General features: G+C 58.2%; 1 protein-coding gene across 5 annotated transcripts in view; it reads left to right on the forward strand.

Annotated features, from left to right (window-relative positions):
- RAB11FIP5 (RAB11 family interacting protein 5) overlaps positions 1-17,217 on the forward strand; it is a 42,883-nt gene that overhangs the window by 23,248 nt on the left and 2,418 nt on the right. For 2 of the 5 annotated variants that reach the window (XM_021087380.1, XM_013996029.2), the window contains exons 2-5: positions 4,840-5,276; positions 5,405-6,104; positions 11,953-14,166; positions 16,976-17,165. In XM_021087380.1, the coding sequence (XP_020943039.1) occupies positions 4,840-5,276; positions 5,405-6,104; positions 11,953-14,166; positions 16,976-17,165 (3,541 nt within the window). The remainder of the gene's footprint in view (positions 1-4,839; positions 5,277-5,404; positions 6,105-11,952; positions 14,167-16,975; positions 17,166-17,217) is intronic. The other 3 variants (XR_002342572.1, XM_005662467.3, XM_003354775.4) reach the window with 3 other exon arrangements.

The raw sequence follows: 17,217 nt of genomic DNA on the forward strand, positions 1-17,217 counted from the left end.
GCGTGTGAGCCTGTGGCTCTCGCGGCTCCCAGTCTGACAAGAGCCACCCCGACGTGTGTGTGTGTGTGTGTGTGTGTGTGTGTGTGTGTGTTTGACAGCTGCCCTAGGACTGCTTTCCCAGAGTGTTGGGCTCCTCTGGTTTTGCTGTGTGACAGCTGTTAGCCCAGTTTACTGAGAAATGTGTGGAGAGCTGAGTATATGGTGGGCCTGGGAATAGGACTAACTAGGGTCATAATCTTGGTGACAGGTGAAGCAACTACCCCTTCCCCCCTTATCCTGCCTTTGTCCTCTGCCCCTGCAGAGGGGGAGACTGAGGGCTGAATCCTAAGTCCACACTGGGCTTGCTGAACTTCGTCAGGTGGCCAGAGCTTGGGGTAAGTATTACAGCTGAGCAAGAGCCCTGTCAGAGCTTTTCTGTGGTTCTACCCTATTCTGTCCCAGGAAGTCTGGATGCTATAGGCTCCTAGGGGAGGCTGGGCTGCTCTCAGACATGGTTTCAGTGGCTGGAGACAGGATGAACCCTAAGGTAGCTTAGTGACCTTTGAAGGGGGTCTGGTCTTCATACCCCACCTCCATGTCTCTTCTGGCCTAACTTTTGTCCTCTCAGGGTGTCTGGAGGCCCAGTGTTTGCATTCAGTTTGATGGAAATGCTGCCCTTGAAAGTTAAGGACATAGGCTAGGAGTTAGGCATCTTCATGTTCAAGTTCTGAACGTATCAGTTACTAGCTGTGTGACCTTGGGCAAGTCACGAACCTCTGTGACTTAACTTTCCTCATCCACAGATTGGGGGTAGTGGATCTCGTCTCCTGGACTGTGTAGATAATAAAAGAGCCTGGCACTCAGCGAACACACAGGAAGTCTAGCCCTGCTGATTCTTTAGCCCCAGTCCCGCCACTCAGGTATGGTCCACAGGCCAGCACCCCTGGCATCTCCTGGAAGCTGGGTAGAAATGGAGGCCTCAGGCCCATCTGCACCCGTTGCATGAGACTGCATTTTAACCAGACTCAGCAATCCTTTTGTACTTGGCGCCGACGTGTGTCACTCCTGGAGAGCAGTGGTGCATACCTCTTGGCGCGAGGCCATAAGGTCAGTCCTCTCTTAGGTGCAAGGCATTTTCTCTTACTGCTCCTTTCCATATGGTGTCCGTGATGGTCTTGGCTACAGGCATACCTGAGACAAGTCCCAGATAATGATCATCCTCGTCAAAACCCTTATTTCTTGAGCACGTGCTGCCTGGGCCTTGGAGAGTTCAGGTTCAGGGGCTCAGACAGTGCAAGAATTGAGGTGGGCGCTGTGCAGGTGGAGCAGTTAACAGGCTGCTCTTTCACATGCTGTAGGGGCTGAGGACCCAGGCTTCGCGAACTGGGCGTGTGTCAGGGAAGCGTGTTGGGCCAGAATCTCTGTCCTTACCCCCCTTCCTGGTGAGAGCCATTTCAGAAGTGGCTTTGTAGGCCAAGGGCCTTGTTCGTTTCAGCACTCTTTACAGAAAGTCCTTAACGATGCCTGCCCCTCCCCCATGGATGTGTTCCTCTGATAAATAGTCCCTCCTAGGGGCGGGATGAGCATGTCTAGGGTCAGTCATCTCAGAAGAAACTAGTTCTGTGGCCTTTGGAAGGAAAGTCTTAGCAGGGCAGGGGAGAAACGCAGATTTCTTCTGGGCACCACTTGAGTGTCCTCGATGAGGCACCGGGTGGAGGGAAAGTTGGTCTCTGATCCCTGAAGTGATGCAGGGCAGGCAGGGGACACTCCCACTGTGCTTCTGCACTGGGTCAGGTGAAATATAGATTTCAAGGCCTGGCCCTTTAATTCAGTGGGTGCTAGGTGGTGTCTTGGTGTATATATAAAAGAAATCCCACACAGATATGTGCAGGTTCAGAACTCTGAAGATGAGACGTCTGTCTTTCAAACCACCATCGAGATGTGTGTTGGGACCATGGTCAGATCCTGGTTGGTTCTGGCCAGATCTCAGCCATGGATGGAGTGACGGGCCATTGTCTGGGAGCTGTTGGTTGTGCCCTTGCCATCCAAGCCTGGGTGGGTCATACTCCTGGGAGAAGGCCTTCTCTGGTTGAGTCCTAGGGGTGCTCAGGTACCGAGGGTCCAATCAGTCCTGCTCTGCCCGATAAGGAGGCAGACAGTGGCAGTGACTGGGGGTCCAGAGGCAGATCCCAGCCATTCTAGCCTCACTCTGCAGTGGATGGGGAATCTCAGAAAACGGTGAAGGAAGTCTTTTTTTTTTTCCCTCCTGGCCTCCCTGAAAAGAGGTCCAGAGAAGTCTCCAAATTCTTGGGGAAGAGCAGGACAAGCAGAGATGACCTTATAGGGGAGGGAGTCGGGAAGGGTGGAGAACCTCCTCGGAGCCTCAGCCTGGGCTAGCACGGCATCCTCCTTCATCAGGGGGTTGGCGGTTGGAGGGAGAGGCAAGGAGCACATTCTGTCTCAAGCAACGGAGGGGATAGGATAGGATAAGAATGGGAATTTTCTTTTGTCTCTTTTTTCTATTATGAGAGTAATCCATGCTCCTTATATAAAATTCAAGCAGGACAAAAATAGACAATGTAGAGAATGACAGTTCCCTGCACTCTCACCCCTCAGAGACAGTCACTGTTAACGCTGTGGGTGAAGTGTGACCAGATGGGGCTGCGGGCCCCTGACCTTCACGCTCAGTGAAGGATGTCTGCCCTTCCAGTGACTCGGGCCTTGGTAGGTTTAGGACTAGAGTTCATATACTTCTCTTTTGCCTGCCCTCCCCCCCAAGGATCTTTTTGAGCTCAAGGAAGCCTAGTCCAGACTTGGACAAAGTGACTTGGCCTTGAAAGCGTTTAAGGGTCAGGCCCCTGGGTTGGGCAGTGGTTTGAGAGGCAGGGGTGTGAGGAGGTTGGTGCTAGTTGGTTTGTTTTTATATCAGTGTCTCCTTGTGCCCCAGACACCTCCTCTGCTCTTAGCATCCTTCTCTGCTCCCTTCTCTCCCGGTCCCTCCTCCCCCATCTCTCCTTCCTTCCTGCCCCAGCTTATTATGAGAGCACAGAGACGCAGACACACCCTGTGAACACAGCCCTCCGCCCTCCTTGCTTGTGCCACCATCTGACCCAGCCTTCCCAGGGGAGGGTCTCTCAGGTTTGGGAGGGAAAACCTGCCGCCCAGGCTCACTTCACTCAGGCCATCCAGCAGTCACCAGGGGGAGACCAGGTGCATAGCCCGAGGTGGGCACACAAGGGCTTAGTCTTGATGGACTCTTCCAGAGGGATGGGACTGAAGTGGCCCTGGGAAGACTTTTCTCCTTCCTTCCTTCCCTCTGGTCCCTCCCTCCTTACAGCATTTATTTAAACCTACCACCACGTCCTTGCAGTGACTTAATTCTGGACATTTGGATGTATAGGGACTTTTTATTAAAAAAAATCTCCCACTCCACCCCTTTGCGTTCGTGAGAAGCTCAGGGAGCTGGTGCTGTGGGCTCAGCAAATCTTAAGTGGGAGATGCCTGAGCCAAGTGGAGTGTGGTACAGTGTGTAGTGTGTAGTGTGTGTGTGTGTGTGGTGTGATACGGAGTGAGGCATGTGTGTGTCTGGTGTGTGTGTGCGCTGAGGGACTTCAAGGTCTGCGATGACCACTTTGACCCTCTCCACCAGGCTTTATTCCATGTTCTTGCTTGATTGACTGGATCTAGAAGACTATGCCAAAAAGCTTTTCTGTCATCATTTTGAAGGCAGGACTCCATGTGGTGCCTGGTCTTGCTAATGAGCACCTGATACTATTCTCATTCCTGAGTCTGTGAACCTGTCGCCCTCTTTGGGAGCCCTCTTTCAAGCCTCTTGGGGCTTGAAACCTCACAGTGATACCTCTTGGCTGGGTCTTTCTTTGTTCGTTGGGCTGCATGCTTGTGGGCCTTTCTATGCTGGTGCTCATGTCCTTCAGCTGAGGAAAACTTTCTTGTATTATTTCTTTCATTGTTTCTTGCTCATTATGTTTTCTGTATGCTCACTGTGTCTTCTTTCTTTAATTAATAAAATTATTTTAGAGCTCTAGTTTCCTCTGTTATTAACATTAGTCTGCACATTTGTTGTAATTGATGAGCTGATATCGATGCGTGGTTATTAATGAGTGCTTTCTTCCTGGTTGCTTGGTCTTGGATGCGTTACTTTACCACTGAGCTTCTACCTCCTGACTCCCGATCTGTAAAACCCAGGCAGTGTCTTGGGCCCGCCAGACTTGTGAGGTGGAAGTGAAGTGAGATGAGAACCCCTGCAGGCCCCCATAGACCTGGTAGATGCGCACATATGAGTGCGTGCTCTTTCCCTTGCCTGCGTCTCTTGCATAAGGCCCCTTTATGGGCTCTTGTCTGCTCTTCCTCCTTGTAAAGGTGTCCTGGGGCGGGGGGTTTGGGTGAGTAGCTGAGCAGGTGAGGGGTGTGCGCACAGGCACTGGTGTTCCTGGCCCTGGGCCTGGTGAGCTGTTCTTTCCAGGGCTCACTGGTGGCTCAGAGCAGAGCTCAGGCTGGGACCAGCCAGAGGAGATGGTGGATCAGGGGAAATGTGGGTAGGTGTGTCTATACCTGGGGCCTGGAGTTGTCAGGATTCCTCAGAGTTTCAGGTGCAGGGGGACAGGGCAAGGGAGGCTGGCTGTCCTTCCTGGTGGTGCCCAGGATCTTCCCCTACTCAGGATGTGGTTTCCTCCACGACGGAAAAGTTGGCACAGTTTCTTAGCTATTCTTGCGGCCCGGGAGGCAGTGCCTGTGGGTTAGAGCTGGAGCCTGTGGGCAGAGGCTGTGGTGGCCCCCAAAGCAGGGAGGGGCTCTGCGAGGTGCCTGTGACCAGAGCCCTGCCACCCCCGCTTCTCACAGGTGGTACAAGCTGCACTCGAAGGCAGGGAGGAAGGAGAAAGAGCGCGGAGAGATCCAGGTCACCATCCAGTTCACACGCAACAACCTGAGTGCCAGCATGTTCGACCTGTCCGCGAAGGACAAGCCACGGTCCCCGTTCAGCAAGATCAAGGACAAGATGAGGGGCAAGAAGAAGTATGATCTGGAATCCGCCTCCGCCATCCTCCCCAGCAGCGCCCTGGAGGACCCCGAGCTGGGCAGCCTGGGCAAGATGGGCAAAGCCAAGGGCTTCTTCCTCCGCAACAAGCTGCGCAAGTCCTCCCTGACCCAGTCCAACACCTCGCTGGGCTCCGACAGCACCCTGTCCTCGGCCAGCGGGAGCCTGGCCTACCAGGGCCCCGGTGCCGAGCTCCTCACCCGCTCACCCAGCCGCAGCAGCTGGCTGTCCTCCGAAGGGGGTGAGTGAGGGGGCCTGCCACCCTGGGGAGGTGGTGGAGGAGGGCGGTCTGTCCCCTCAGTGCCTGGAGGGCCGGCGCAGGAAGCAGGGCTCCAGTTCAGAGCTGATTCCCCTGTGCTTCCTTTGCAGGCAGGGACTCTGCACAGTCCCCTAAGTTGCTCACCCACAAAAGGACCTACAGCGACGAGGCCAGCCAGATACGAGCCGCTCCACCCCGGGCCCTTCTTGACCTTCAGGGCCACCTCGACGGGGCCTCTCGCTCCTCTCTGTGTGTCAACGGGAGCCACATTTACAACGAGGAGCCCCAGGGCCCCCCGCGGCACCGCAGCTCCATCTCGGGCCCATTTCCCCCATCCAGCTCCCTGCACAGTGTCTCTTCCCGGCCCTCGGAGGAGGGGCCCCGGTCCGCAGATGACTCCTGGGGCAGAGGCAGCCGCCGCACCAGCATCTCAGAGGCAGTACCCGGACAGGAGGAGCTGAGCTCGCAGGCCAAAGTGTTGGCCGTGGGAGCCAGCCGCTCTGGAGAGGAGGAGGGGGCCCGGCCCTCAGAGGGAAGGCCGGTGCAGGTCGCCACTCCCATGGTGGCCTCCTCTGAGGCTGTGGCAGAGAAGGAGGGAGCCCGGAAGGAGGATCGGAAGCCCCGGATGGGCCTTTTCCACCATCACCACCAGGGGCTGAGTCGGAGCGAGATGGGGCGCCGAGGCTCCCTGGGGGAGAAAGGGGGTCCTTCTCTGGGGGCTTCCCCCCACCACTCATCCAGTGGGGAGGAAAAAACCAAAAGTAGCTGGTTTGGCTTGAGAGAAGCCAAGGAACCAACTCAGAAACCCAGGTACGTCCTTAGCAAGACTGGCTTTGATCCTTGGGGAGGATGCTGCGGTGTTTGCACTGACCCCTGGGGCAGGGAGGCTGGGGTAGGTGGGGCCCTTGGGCAGGCTGCTGGGTCTCTGGCTTTGCATGGCTGGGGATTGGGGGTGGTGGTGGGGGAACCCTGTCTCCCTGAGCCAAGGCTTGTTTTCTGCACCTGGACATAGGTGAGTTGCAGAGGCACAGCCTCTGACGGTCCTGTGGGCCTCACTTGCTGAGTTGGCACACCACCCCTGTGTGGGCGGGGATAGGAGAAAAGCAGGAGAGGCCATTTGTATGAATTCTTTGCTTCCCAGCCTCTGCCTCTTAGCCACTGGCGTCATGAAGCTTTGGCAGGTAGATAGGGAGGGATAGGGGACTGCACCTCGGCCTCCTCTCACCCTCTCTGAAGCTGGATGACTCCCACCAGCTGTCCCAGCTGGCTCTGCGCTCTCCCCCTCTCTGAGACATTGGCGTCCAGTAATTGATGTGCTCACCCCTCCCCCATACACGCACCCCTGCTTGCTACCCTGGCCTGGCCAGCGGCTGCAGGCAGCTCCCCTGAAATCTGCGAGCCACCCTGTGTCCTTGGAGCTTTTTGGGGCTCTGGCCCACTCTGGTGTCCCTTGGTCTTAGGCTATGGCAAGTGCTGATGGCTGTCTGCTCTGTTGTGACTACCAAGTCCCACCAGGAGAGGGTGCAGGAGTCTTTCAGCCTAAGCTCTGGGCAAAGCCCCCAACCCCCACCCCGGTCCTTTGGCCTTTTCAGTGGAGGCTGCTGCATTGTCTAGCAAGGCCCAGGGAGGGGCTCTGGGCCAGAAGCAGGTGGTCCCTCCTCCCAAGGGCCTGGGACAGGAGGCCCATGACAACCCCAGCCAGTGTGGCAAGGATGGCTGGCTGTGTTCTCTCAGCCAGCCCACCCCCTCCACTCGGTGAATATATGAGCTGGAGGTGGGGTGGAAAGACTGGACACAGTGATAAAGGGCCACAGATGGGACAGAGTGAGGAGCCCTGAGCCTCTTCCCCAGCAGAGGGGAGAAGATTCCTGAAGCTCTGGTTCTCCTTTCCCTGTGAAATTCTGAGTTGGCTCAGAGAAGCTGGGAGAGATGGGCAGGGCCTTTCTAGGTTGGGCCCTGGCCGGCCAGCAGCCCTCTATACAGTCACATGGAGGGTGTCCGGTGGGTCAGTCTCTGGGTGGTCCTCCCCTACCTGGGAGCCGCTTCTGTCCCTACTGCTGAGCTCCTACTCCTGGAGCCCAGGGGAGCTGCTGGCCACCTGTAGCCTAGGGGAAGAGGGGGACGAAGGGGATGGGCCTTTCTCAGATGCCTGGGCTGAGCCTCAGGACCCCGTGACAACTCAGAGCTGTCAGTGGTGGGGTGGAGGGAGGTGGCAGCAGACCTGGGAGGAGCTGGGGGGCTGGGCCCGGAAGGGGCACAGACCACAGGCAGTGCTATGGTCCGAGGGCTATCTCTGGGCCTTTTTCAGGGTCGCACGGATGGGGGGCACGTCTCTCTGTGAAGCTCTTTCTAGGCAAGTGCCAGGCTTTGGGCTTAGAGCTCTGCAGGCCATGACTGAGTGATGTTGGGATTGACGTTGCTCCTGCTTCGAGCCTGTGTTTTCCTTCTGTTTCCCCATGTCTCCGGATGGTCTTTCAGAGTCTAGAGTTTCCCTAATGGACTACGAAAGCTGATGTTGTGTCTTTCTCACACTTGAATTCTGAGCTCATCCTCAGCAGGTTGGAGGGCAGGTGGCTCCTGCCCTCCCCAGGGCCCATTCGCAGACCGTGGCAGCGGGGCCCCTGTGACCTTGCATCCAGACGAGGTGGGAGGGACTCTTCTTTGGGTAAAGTGGCCTGGCCTGCAAAGGAGTGGGACCTGGAAGTTGAGCCCGGTCAGCATTGGCTTGTCTCTGTGTGCCTTGGAGGGGAAGGCTGGCCTGGAACAAACAGCCCTTGCTGCTCGCCCGCAGGGCTTGCTTAGGGTTTCTGAGGAGGAAGCCAGAAGCTGGACGTCTAGAACTGGACTAACTGTAGCTGCGGGCCCCCTTTTGGGCCGAGGGAAACCTGTGTGGAGGCCCAGAGGGCTGGGTGTCTCTGCCCTGGGGCTGCCACTGCAAGTGCTGGGTGTGCCTCACTAGGCAGGGTGGCGGCGCCCTCTAGCGCTCCCACATGGTACTGAGGCCCGTGGTGCAGCCGGAAGCAGTGTGTGCTGTGCTCTGTCTGGAAAGAAGCCGCTGCCTTTGAAGAAGGCAGCAGCTGGAAGAGTCTTCTCTTCCATAGAGACGCTCCTCCTGTTCCTCCTGACCTGGCCCTCGCCTGCCAGGTCCCAAGACTGTCACTCTAGCCCCCACCAGCATGTGCTGGGCAGTGGCTGAGGTCTGGGCCACGGGCCTCATCCCTGCTGTGAGCCATTCCCCCTGAGCTGCAGCACAGGCTACTTAGGGTGTGTTTAGGACTGCCAAGATCGGACGTGTTCAACCCACTGTGCCAAAGTGGGTTGTCTTGTGCGTATCCCTTTCTGACCCCATTAGGGTATGTGTAGACTTCCTGAGATCACCTCAAGCTCCCTGTCCTCTCACCTACCAGAACTTTGTGCACAGTAGGAGACCAAGTGTTGGAGACAAACATTTTTTTTTTCAATTGGGAGTAAGAGGCAGGTTTTTGAGGGGGGCCCCAGCCCCTTACCAGGTGGTGGATAGCAAGGTCCCCATGAGCCTGGAGGGCGCACTGGCTGCTGAGAGAGCATAGGGTCTCAGTGGCCTTCTCAGTGGTGTGATGTGTAACGTGTGTGGCCAGTAACTTAAAGTTAGTGTGGACCATAAGTGTGGCCATAAGTTCTGTTTGTGCCTGTTTTCCTGGCCTAGTTAATAGTGCCCCTTTAATATATTCAAAATATTCTGGTCTGGAAGTTAAATTATATAGTGTCCCTGCTTAGAGCTTACGTGGCCCAACTGTCTCACCTCCTTGTGCCCAGATGAAGGGGGAGGATGTGTCTAGTCATGTTTCCTGGATGTCAGGGCCAGGAGATGGAGTCTTAGGAGGGCCAGCCGAAGGCATGCTGGCTGGGCTGGGTGTGTGTCAAAGGTTGGCTCTGGCCTTTTCGGGGACTGCGTGGTGGAGAGCCTTTGCAGACCCATGAGCCACCTCTGAGACCAGTGCATGGAAATGACAAGGACACAGCTCAGCTCAGCCTAAGGAAGAGCTGTCCACCAGTGAAACCTGGCCTCTAGCTATGGAAGTGGCCTGGTGGTATAGTAAGTTACCCATTGACAGCCGTGTTTAAGAATTTGAGGGGGGCTGTCGGAGTGAACAGATGACTGCTGCGTTAAGTGGCAGGTTCGTCCAGTTGCTCTAAGGTTCCTAGAGGCCCTGAAGTTTTATTCTCTCAGGTGGAAGGGGCAGAGACATTTGGGCGGTGGGTTCTGTCCTCAGAGCATACCCTGCAAAGATCACGGCACTTGAGGACATCCTTCTGATCTGTGCCAGGTGGAATGGTAGGGAGGGGACTTTGAAAAGTGAGGACCTTCAGAATGTGCCCTGGTGTGAGGCAAGGCCAAGGGAGGCATGGGGGGTGGGGGTGGGGTGGTGTTCCTGGGTAGGAGGGATGAACAAGACGCTCTAAGAGGTCGTGCTGGCTCTGGGGAGCCTGCCAGGCCTGGCACCCGGAGCACCTTCCTCCAGGGAGAGTCCTTTGCTGGTTCCATACCAACGGGTTTGTGTGCACCTCTGGGGAGCCCGTGGCTCCCAGCTTTCCCTGCTGCTCCCCCGCCCTGCGGTTCTGACCGTCAGCCAGATCGCTGCAAGGCTGTGAGGGTGAGTGGGGCCAGGCCAGGGCTTGGGCTGGAGAGCTAAGCTTGGTGCTGTTGGATGTTGATGGAGCTGCTTCCCTCAGACCCCTCTGAGCCACTGGGGAGAGGGGGCTCGGAGACCCCATCCCTGTCCTTGGGGACAGAGACCTGCTGGCGGGGTTTGGGCTGTGTCTGGAATGGGTGCTCCTGTAGTGGGGAGGGGCTGAGGGCAGGACCTTACCCAATGTGATGGCGGGACGTCGCACTCCTCAGTCCCCAAGGAAGCTGTGTCTGCATGAAGGGAGAAGGGATGTATAGGGGTGTTGGGACTCTGGGCCCAGGATCTAACCCTGTTAGTGGCTTCACATGGAAGCAGAGCCGTGCTGGGAAGCTCGGTGGGTGAGAGAAGACAGGACTTTTTACCTCCCCCTTCTCCATCTTTTGACATGGACATGAGACTGAGAACCCACCCTTGGACGGGGAGAAAACAAAGAGCCAGGAGAGTCTGGAAGCTGCAGAGAAGCCCAGGGGGTTGGGACCTGGCTGTGTCCTGCCTGTGGTGCTGGTTGAACTGGACTTCTTCCCATTGCCCCTGGTGTTTAGGACACACTGGCTCTGCCTCTGTCTGCTTCTCTGTGGGGCCTGCTCTGCCTGGGCCCTGAATTCACAGAAGAGTCCTGGCTCCAGGCTCCTGGGCCCCTTTCCATAGGTGCCCCTTCTACCCCAGCGCTCAGTCCTCGTGGGCTGACTGGTGAATCGTGGCTTCTGCAACCTCAGGGTCGCCCCCAGCACTTCCGGGTGGGAAGAAGCCGCTAGAGTGGAGAAGATGGGTGTGTAGGAGTTCCCCCGGATGTTTCTACCTGGGCTGGCAGGGGTCGAGGAATGGGTCTGGAGGCTTAGAGTAGGGGCTGGAAATGGGCTCAAATAGCAGGTGAGGCCACTGAGGTCTGAGTCTGACAGGTGGGCTCAGCTGCAGGGCAGTCACAAACTGTTGTCAGACTGATGAAAATGGGGGTATCACGCCCCCCACCTCCTTGCCCTACACTCTTTCTGGCCTCTCTCTGTGTCCTAGGAGTATCCTGGGGAAGCCAGGAGCTCTAGTTTTAGAGTCTGTCCCCTCCCATTCCCCTGAAGCCAGCCTCATGCTGTAGATAAGGTACAAGTGCAGGATGGGCTCCCCCAAGAGGACCCCGGAGGGGACACCCGAAGGCCAGCAGGTGTCTGGGGAGTGTAAGTGTATTGTCAGGAAGAGGATTTCCCAGGGGGGCCAGGGATTCGTGTGGGGGACCCCGGGAGGCCCCAGGTGATATCCAGAGGAGCTGCTGCTGCTGCCTCTGCTGCTACATCTCAGCCTTTGTCTCTGTGGCAGCCTTGCTTCCAAGGTGGGCCAGTGGGTGCCCTTGGCGAGGGGCACTGCCTGCCAGGTGCCAGGCCAGGTGGATGCCTGGCAGCAAATGTCCTCAGCAGTGTCTTGTCCTCCTGGCCAGGTTCCCTCCAATTGATGCCTTGTCATGGCTGATAACAGCCCCGTCATTACCTCCCATTTCTGCAAGGGCTCTGGAGAAGCCCGGCTGTTTCAGGAGTCAGGATGCCCGGTGCCTGCTGGGTTCCATTATTGTCAGCTTGGTCCCGCTGGATACTTGGGCCTAGCTTTCCTCTGGTCTCTTTAACCCATCCAAGCCAGCTGGGATTTCATTTCCTCTGTCTCAGTCCCTAAAGGGATGTGAGGTGCTTTCGGTTGGTTCTTTAGGTGTCAGTCTGGTGTCGAGTCATCTTCAGCAGGGGATAGTGGTTGGGATCCTGCCTGTTAAATGGGATTATTGCTCCTCAGGGTTGGGGTGAGGATTAAATGGCTCATTAAATGGCCTCATCACGAACACATCAGGGTCCTCCCTCTGTCCCCTGGCCCACGTCCCCGAGCCTAGCCCATGTGGCACTGTGGCACCTCTTCCCCAGGCGGGGGGTGGGGGGCAGGGGTGTGGTGTTCAGCAGGGGCGTTTCCAGTCTTGGCATTAACCAGGAGGCTCACGGTTTTGTCTCCCTCCACAGCCTGGACGTGTCTCCTCAGGTAGAACCTGACCCAGCCGCTCTTCCTCACCACCTCCCCTGCTCCCCCTGTGCTCTGGCCCCCCCCACTCCTGCTCCCACCGCTGCTCCCATGCTAAGCACTAACCTTTTTGCAGCCGCGTCCCCCGCTGCTGCCACTGCTGCCGCTGCCACAGCCATCCCTGAAGCCACCCCATCTGGATTCTTGGGTCTCACCAACCCGTTCCTCACCTCCCTGCAGAGCAATCCTTTCTTCGAGGAGCTCATAGCCGACATAGCACTAAACTCTCCACCTGCTCCCTCTCTCCCCAGTGCCTCCAGGGCCAGCCCCACCCCCCTGGCCTCCCCTGAGAAAGCCCCGCCTGAGTGGGACGACACCTTCAACGTCTTTGCTGCCAGCAGGCTGCGTCCAGAGGCCAGGTGTGAGATCCTGGCCCCTGCAGGAGTGGGGCTGGAGGCGACTGGGCTGCAAGACCCAGGCCCTGGGGCCATGACAGTGAAGGCAGCTGAGCCCCAGGGGCCCCCTGGGGGCGGAGGAAGAGGTGGGAGCAGCGTGTGGCTGGAGCCCAGAGTTCCTCTGGACTTGGGACTGGACCACCAGAGCACAAGTGCAGCTAACCTGGGGCGCCTCGGGTCAGAAGGGGCCCGCCTGACCACCACATCAGCCCAGCTGCACCCGAGAGCCTCGGACTCTGAAGCAGACAGGGAGTTGCCGGCCCCAGGAGGGGAAGCGGGGCAGAGTCCAGCAGACAGTGCGACGACGTCTCTGTTTAGCTCCCCAGAAGTGATCAGCGTGTGGGAGAGACTGCCGGACCCAGACGGTGCCCCCGAAGGCCAGGACGAGGAGGCCTCCCAAGGTGGGAGCCAGCTTTTCTGTGAACTCAACCCCATTGAGGACCCCTGGCCTTGGGATGTGGTCACTGTTTCTCCTGCAGCTGAGACTTCACCAGTCCTGCGAGGAGAGTCTGATGAGCTGCCTCCTCCCCTGATGCAGCCAGAGTCACCAGAACCTGTGCGGCCAGAGTCACCAGAACCTGTGCGGCCAGAGCCACCAGAACCTGTGCGGCCAGAGTCACCAGAACCTGAGCAGCCAGAGTCACCAGAACTTGAGCGGCCAGAGTCACCAGAACCTGTGCAGCCAGAGTCACCGGAACCTGAGCGGCCAGAGTCACCGGAACCTGTGCGGCCAGAGTCACCAGAAACTGAACAGCCAGAATCACTGGAACCTATGCGGCCAGAGTCACCAGAACCTGTGAGGAGTGAGGGGTTTCCTCCACTGGAGCCAGAGCCCGAGTCCAAACCCAAATGGGTGTCGGACAAGGGGCTGCAGCCCAACACACCACCTCCCAAGCCACCACGCCTCTTCACAGCCTCAGATTCCCAGGAGCAGGAGGAGGCAGCGGCAGAGGACGAGGAGGAGAAGGCGGCAGGGGGGCTGAGTAGCAGGGGGTCAGAGACAGGAGAAGACACCTTTCCGAGTGCGCTGGTTGCTGGTCCCCAGGAGGCCACGGACGAGGCCGAGAAACCCGAGGTGGAGTCTGACAGCCATTCTTCCGCAGCCACGCCGGGTGGGCCAGGCCTGGAAGATCCAGCAGAGGATGCCAGTCTTCCTGTGTCTGGGCCCTGCCTCTCTCTGCCCACTAGCTGCCCTCAGGGGTCTGCCCCCACACCCTCTTACTTAGAGAGCTTGGCTCTTCAGAGTCAGCAGATCTGGAGGGCTCCGGAGAGAGAAGGCCCTGAGGCTCCCGAGGCACAGAGCCAGGAGCCAGCCAGAGAGGAGCTTGGGTCCCTGACTGGCAGCTCCCTGCAGGCTGACCTGTGGGCCTCAGAGGAGGCTGCTTTGGACCCCTTCTTGTCTCAGGGGAGCCAAGACCCTCCCAGCCTCCCGTCCACATCCCCTCCAGGGTCCAGGGAATCTTCCATCCATTCTGGTCCAGAAGAGTTGCCCACCCCCCCAGAACCTGCCTTTCCACCGCCCCCTCTCCCACCCTGGGCCAGCCACCGCCACGGGGGACCCAGCCCTCCATGCCCTCCCCTGCCTGGAGCCTGGCCCTTGACCTCTTCCTCCCCACCCCCCGGGGAGCCAGCCTCCCCCACTGGGAGCTCCTCCCCCACCCTACTTGGGGAGGACCGTGCTGCAGTCACCCCAGCCTCCCCGCTTGCGCTTCTGCCCTTGGAGACACGACCAGCTGCGGAGCCACAGCCCAGTAATGCCAGGTGAGCAGCCACCCCAGAAAACACTCTCCAGGAAGAAGGGGAGGGGGGTGCACAGCAGCCCCTAGGCTGGAGCGTCCACATTCCAGCCTCAGCCCCTCCAGGGGTGGCTGAGAGGCTCCTTCACCCCAAGGCAGGATGGTGGAAGCTTTGGAGACAGGAGTCTTCCATGGTCCTGGCTCTGAAGCTGCTTCCCTTGGGATCTTGGACCATCAGGTGCTCCCCATGAGCCAGGGGTCTTGGGGATGATGATGAAGAAGTGCAGGGGGTGAGGAATAGGGTGGGGAGAAGCAACGTGGGCCTACAGGGGAAGGAGGAGGAGAGCTCTGGGGGCGGGGGCCTGGGGGCAGTGTGGCGTGTCAGGTGGGGGCCCTGTCCTCCCAGGCAGGCCCTGGGGAGCAGATCATTGAAGGCTGAGAGCCAGCGGGGAGGGCCTGGTACCGAGGTGGGGAGGAGAGCCACGATGCCTTAGAGGACAAAGGCTCAGATGCCCCCCACATACACGTCTCGGAAAAAAGCTTTTCTAGCCCTTTAGGTGCCCTTCATGGGGTGGTCCTTGTGTGCCTGGGATTGTGCTGAGGGACAGTGGATTGGTCTGTTTTGAAAGGATTAGGAGGTCATGACTAGGTGCCTGGTGAGGGGTGACCAGAGCTGAGATCTGGAGACACAGGTCACTGTGGGGACCGAGGTATGACTTAGTGGGGGCAGCAATGTTTTCAGAGGGAGTCTAGCGCTGTAGGAGACCTGAGTGCAGAAGTCGGGGGCTGCAGCCCTCTGGCTTATACCTTCGTCATCCAATTTCACTGAGCGTCCACTATGTGTCAGCCACTAAACAGAGATGAAAGACGCTGCTCTCCCCGCTGTGTTCCCAAGGAGGTCCCAATCCAGTAGGGAAGACAGACGTGAACCTGGGAAGGGAAGCCCCTGGGAAGGGAAGCCCCGGGGCAGCGCTGATACACAGGAAGTGGTGGGAAGGAGTCTGGGCTGTTCCAGTGGGAGGCTGTGATGCTGCTCCCAGAGGTGAGGGATGGGAGGTGGTTACAGCTTCCTTGCTTTGAGGACAGCATCCTCAGCCAGCCCTGCCGAATTCCAGCACCACTTCTAATTCTACTCACCACTTTCTAGAAGTGTATCTGCTTCAGAGTTGGTGTCACCCCTGTACTTGGCACGTTCCTCACATCATAACGTAAACAGGCCACGTAGACTGGTGCCCATTTCTCAGATGAGGAAATGGAGTCTGTGAGAGTGGCAGGGCTCAGGGTCCCTTGGATGTAGGGGGACAATCAGACTGAGAGCCCAGACCCCTGGCCCCCATTCAGGATGTTTTCATGCCGCACCGGTTTGCCTCCTGCCCCTCAGCCTAGCCCTCAGGTGGCATGAGGGCGCCTTTACACCCTCATCCTTAACGTGAACTCTGAGATGGGCAGGAGGGACCGGAGTATGTTCTTGTCCCCACTGTCTGCCCCCACCTGGGTTGTGACAGTGAATCCACAGCCCTGCCCCGAGTCCCAGAGCTAGGTGAGCGTCCCTTCAGTGGTGTTCAGGCCTTGGGTCTCCTTGCTTCCTAGTCCTAATGGTCCAAATCCTCGGAAAGTAAGTGTAGATTTTAAGAGGTCTCCTGGGGCGGGTTAGTTGATTTGGAGGCTAATGCCTGCCGTTCGGGGACCTGTGATGAGTCCAGGGGCTGAGGGATCCCAGAGAAGAGTCACCTTAGCCAGCATGGGGGCTTCAGGAAGGGTTCCTAGAGGCGTGGACGGGCACAACTTTGCAACATGAGGGCAGCAGGCAAAAGGACAGTGTTCCAGCCAGAGGAACAGCTTATATAAGAACCTAAACATGAGAGGGGGCACGTTTTCCTCGGGCTGGAGTGAGCAGTGGGGGAGTAGAGGGCCAGGAGGAGAGGGTGGGGCCAGGTGGTGGCAGAGATGGTATTTTCTTAGCCTGCCCGTGGGGAGGCTGAGAGCATTATCCCACAGCAGGATGGACGGGCGGCTGGAGGTGGGCAAGGCTGCCTAGAAGAGCTGACTTAGCCACCGGGTGTGGCTGGGAAGAGGTCCCCCTGGTGCTGGCTTGGAGAGGAGGGGATGGTGCCAGGAGACCAGATGGTGACCTTGGGGGAAGGAGGGCAGCTCACAGGCAAGAGGAGTGGTCCAGGGGTCACCTCGCAGAGAGGTCAGTGCGGTGACAACTGAGGGGTTGGTGGCCTCAGCAGGAACACTTGTGACAGGCCCATGTGGGCCCCCGCCCTGTGCTCATGGGTTGCGGAGTCAACAGAAGGTGGGAGCTTGTACAGGCAGAATGTAGTCCACGTGCTCGGGAGGCTGGGCGAGAAGGAGGAAGAGGTGGGGATGACAGGGTGGGTGCTTGGTAGAGCCAAGGTCAAGGGAGGGCTCCTCAGGCCTGTGTAAGTGCTGATAGCAAGCAGCCAGTGGGGAGAGAGCTGGGCGGCCAAGCATCCTAGTTTCCTCAGACCTTTCCTGATTTTAGCACTGGAGATCCCACATCCTGGGAAGCCCTCCTCCTGGGAAAATTAGCAAACTGGGAGGGTTGATGATCCCCCTAGAGAACTGTTAGAGTAGAGAAGTGAAGGGATTGGCGAGGGATGGAGGGGCTCTGGCAAAGACCGGGAGAAGTGCAGAGAAGTTTGTAGGACCGCCGCTGCTGTCCCTGTGAAGGGAAATGGGGTGGGCAGGTGGCAGAGTGAGGGGGGCAGCCACCACCAGGAGACCTGCTAGCCCCACAGAGAAGGTGGCCCCCTCTTCCTTATGCCACCCATCCCTCCCCATAACGCATCTCCCGTCTGTCTTCACAGTCCCCACCCTGTGAAGCCCCTCAGTGCTGCCCCAGCAGAGGGCAGCCCCGACAGGAAGCAGTCCCGCTCCAGTCTGAGCTCAGCCCTGAGCAGCGGGCTGGAGAAGCTCAAGACAGTCACATCTGGTGGCATCCAGCCTGTGGCTCCAGCCCCCCAGGTTGGCCAGACCGCGGACACCAAGAGGCTGAAGGTGAGGCCTGGCAGGGGGCCAGGGGCAGCAGACCAGACCAGAGGTGCTGGGA

The sequence above is a fragment of the Sus scrofa genome, chromosome 3 (genome assembly GCF_000003025.6).
Source record: "Sus scrofa isolate TJ Tabasco breed Duroc chromosome 3, Sscrofa11.1, whole genome shotgun sequence".
NCBI classification, from domain to species: domain Eukaryota; kingdom Metazoa; phylum Chordata; class Mammalia; order Artiodactyla; family Suidae; genus Sus; species Sus scrofa.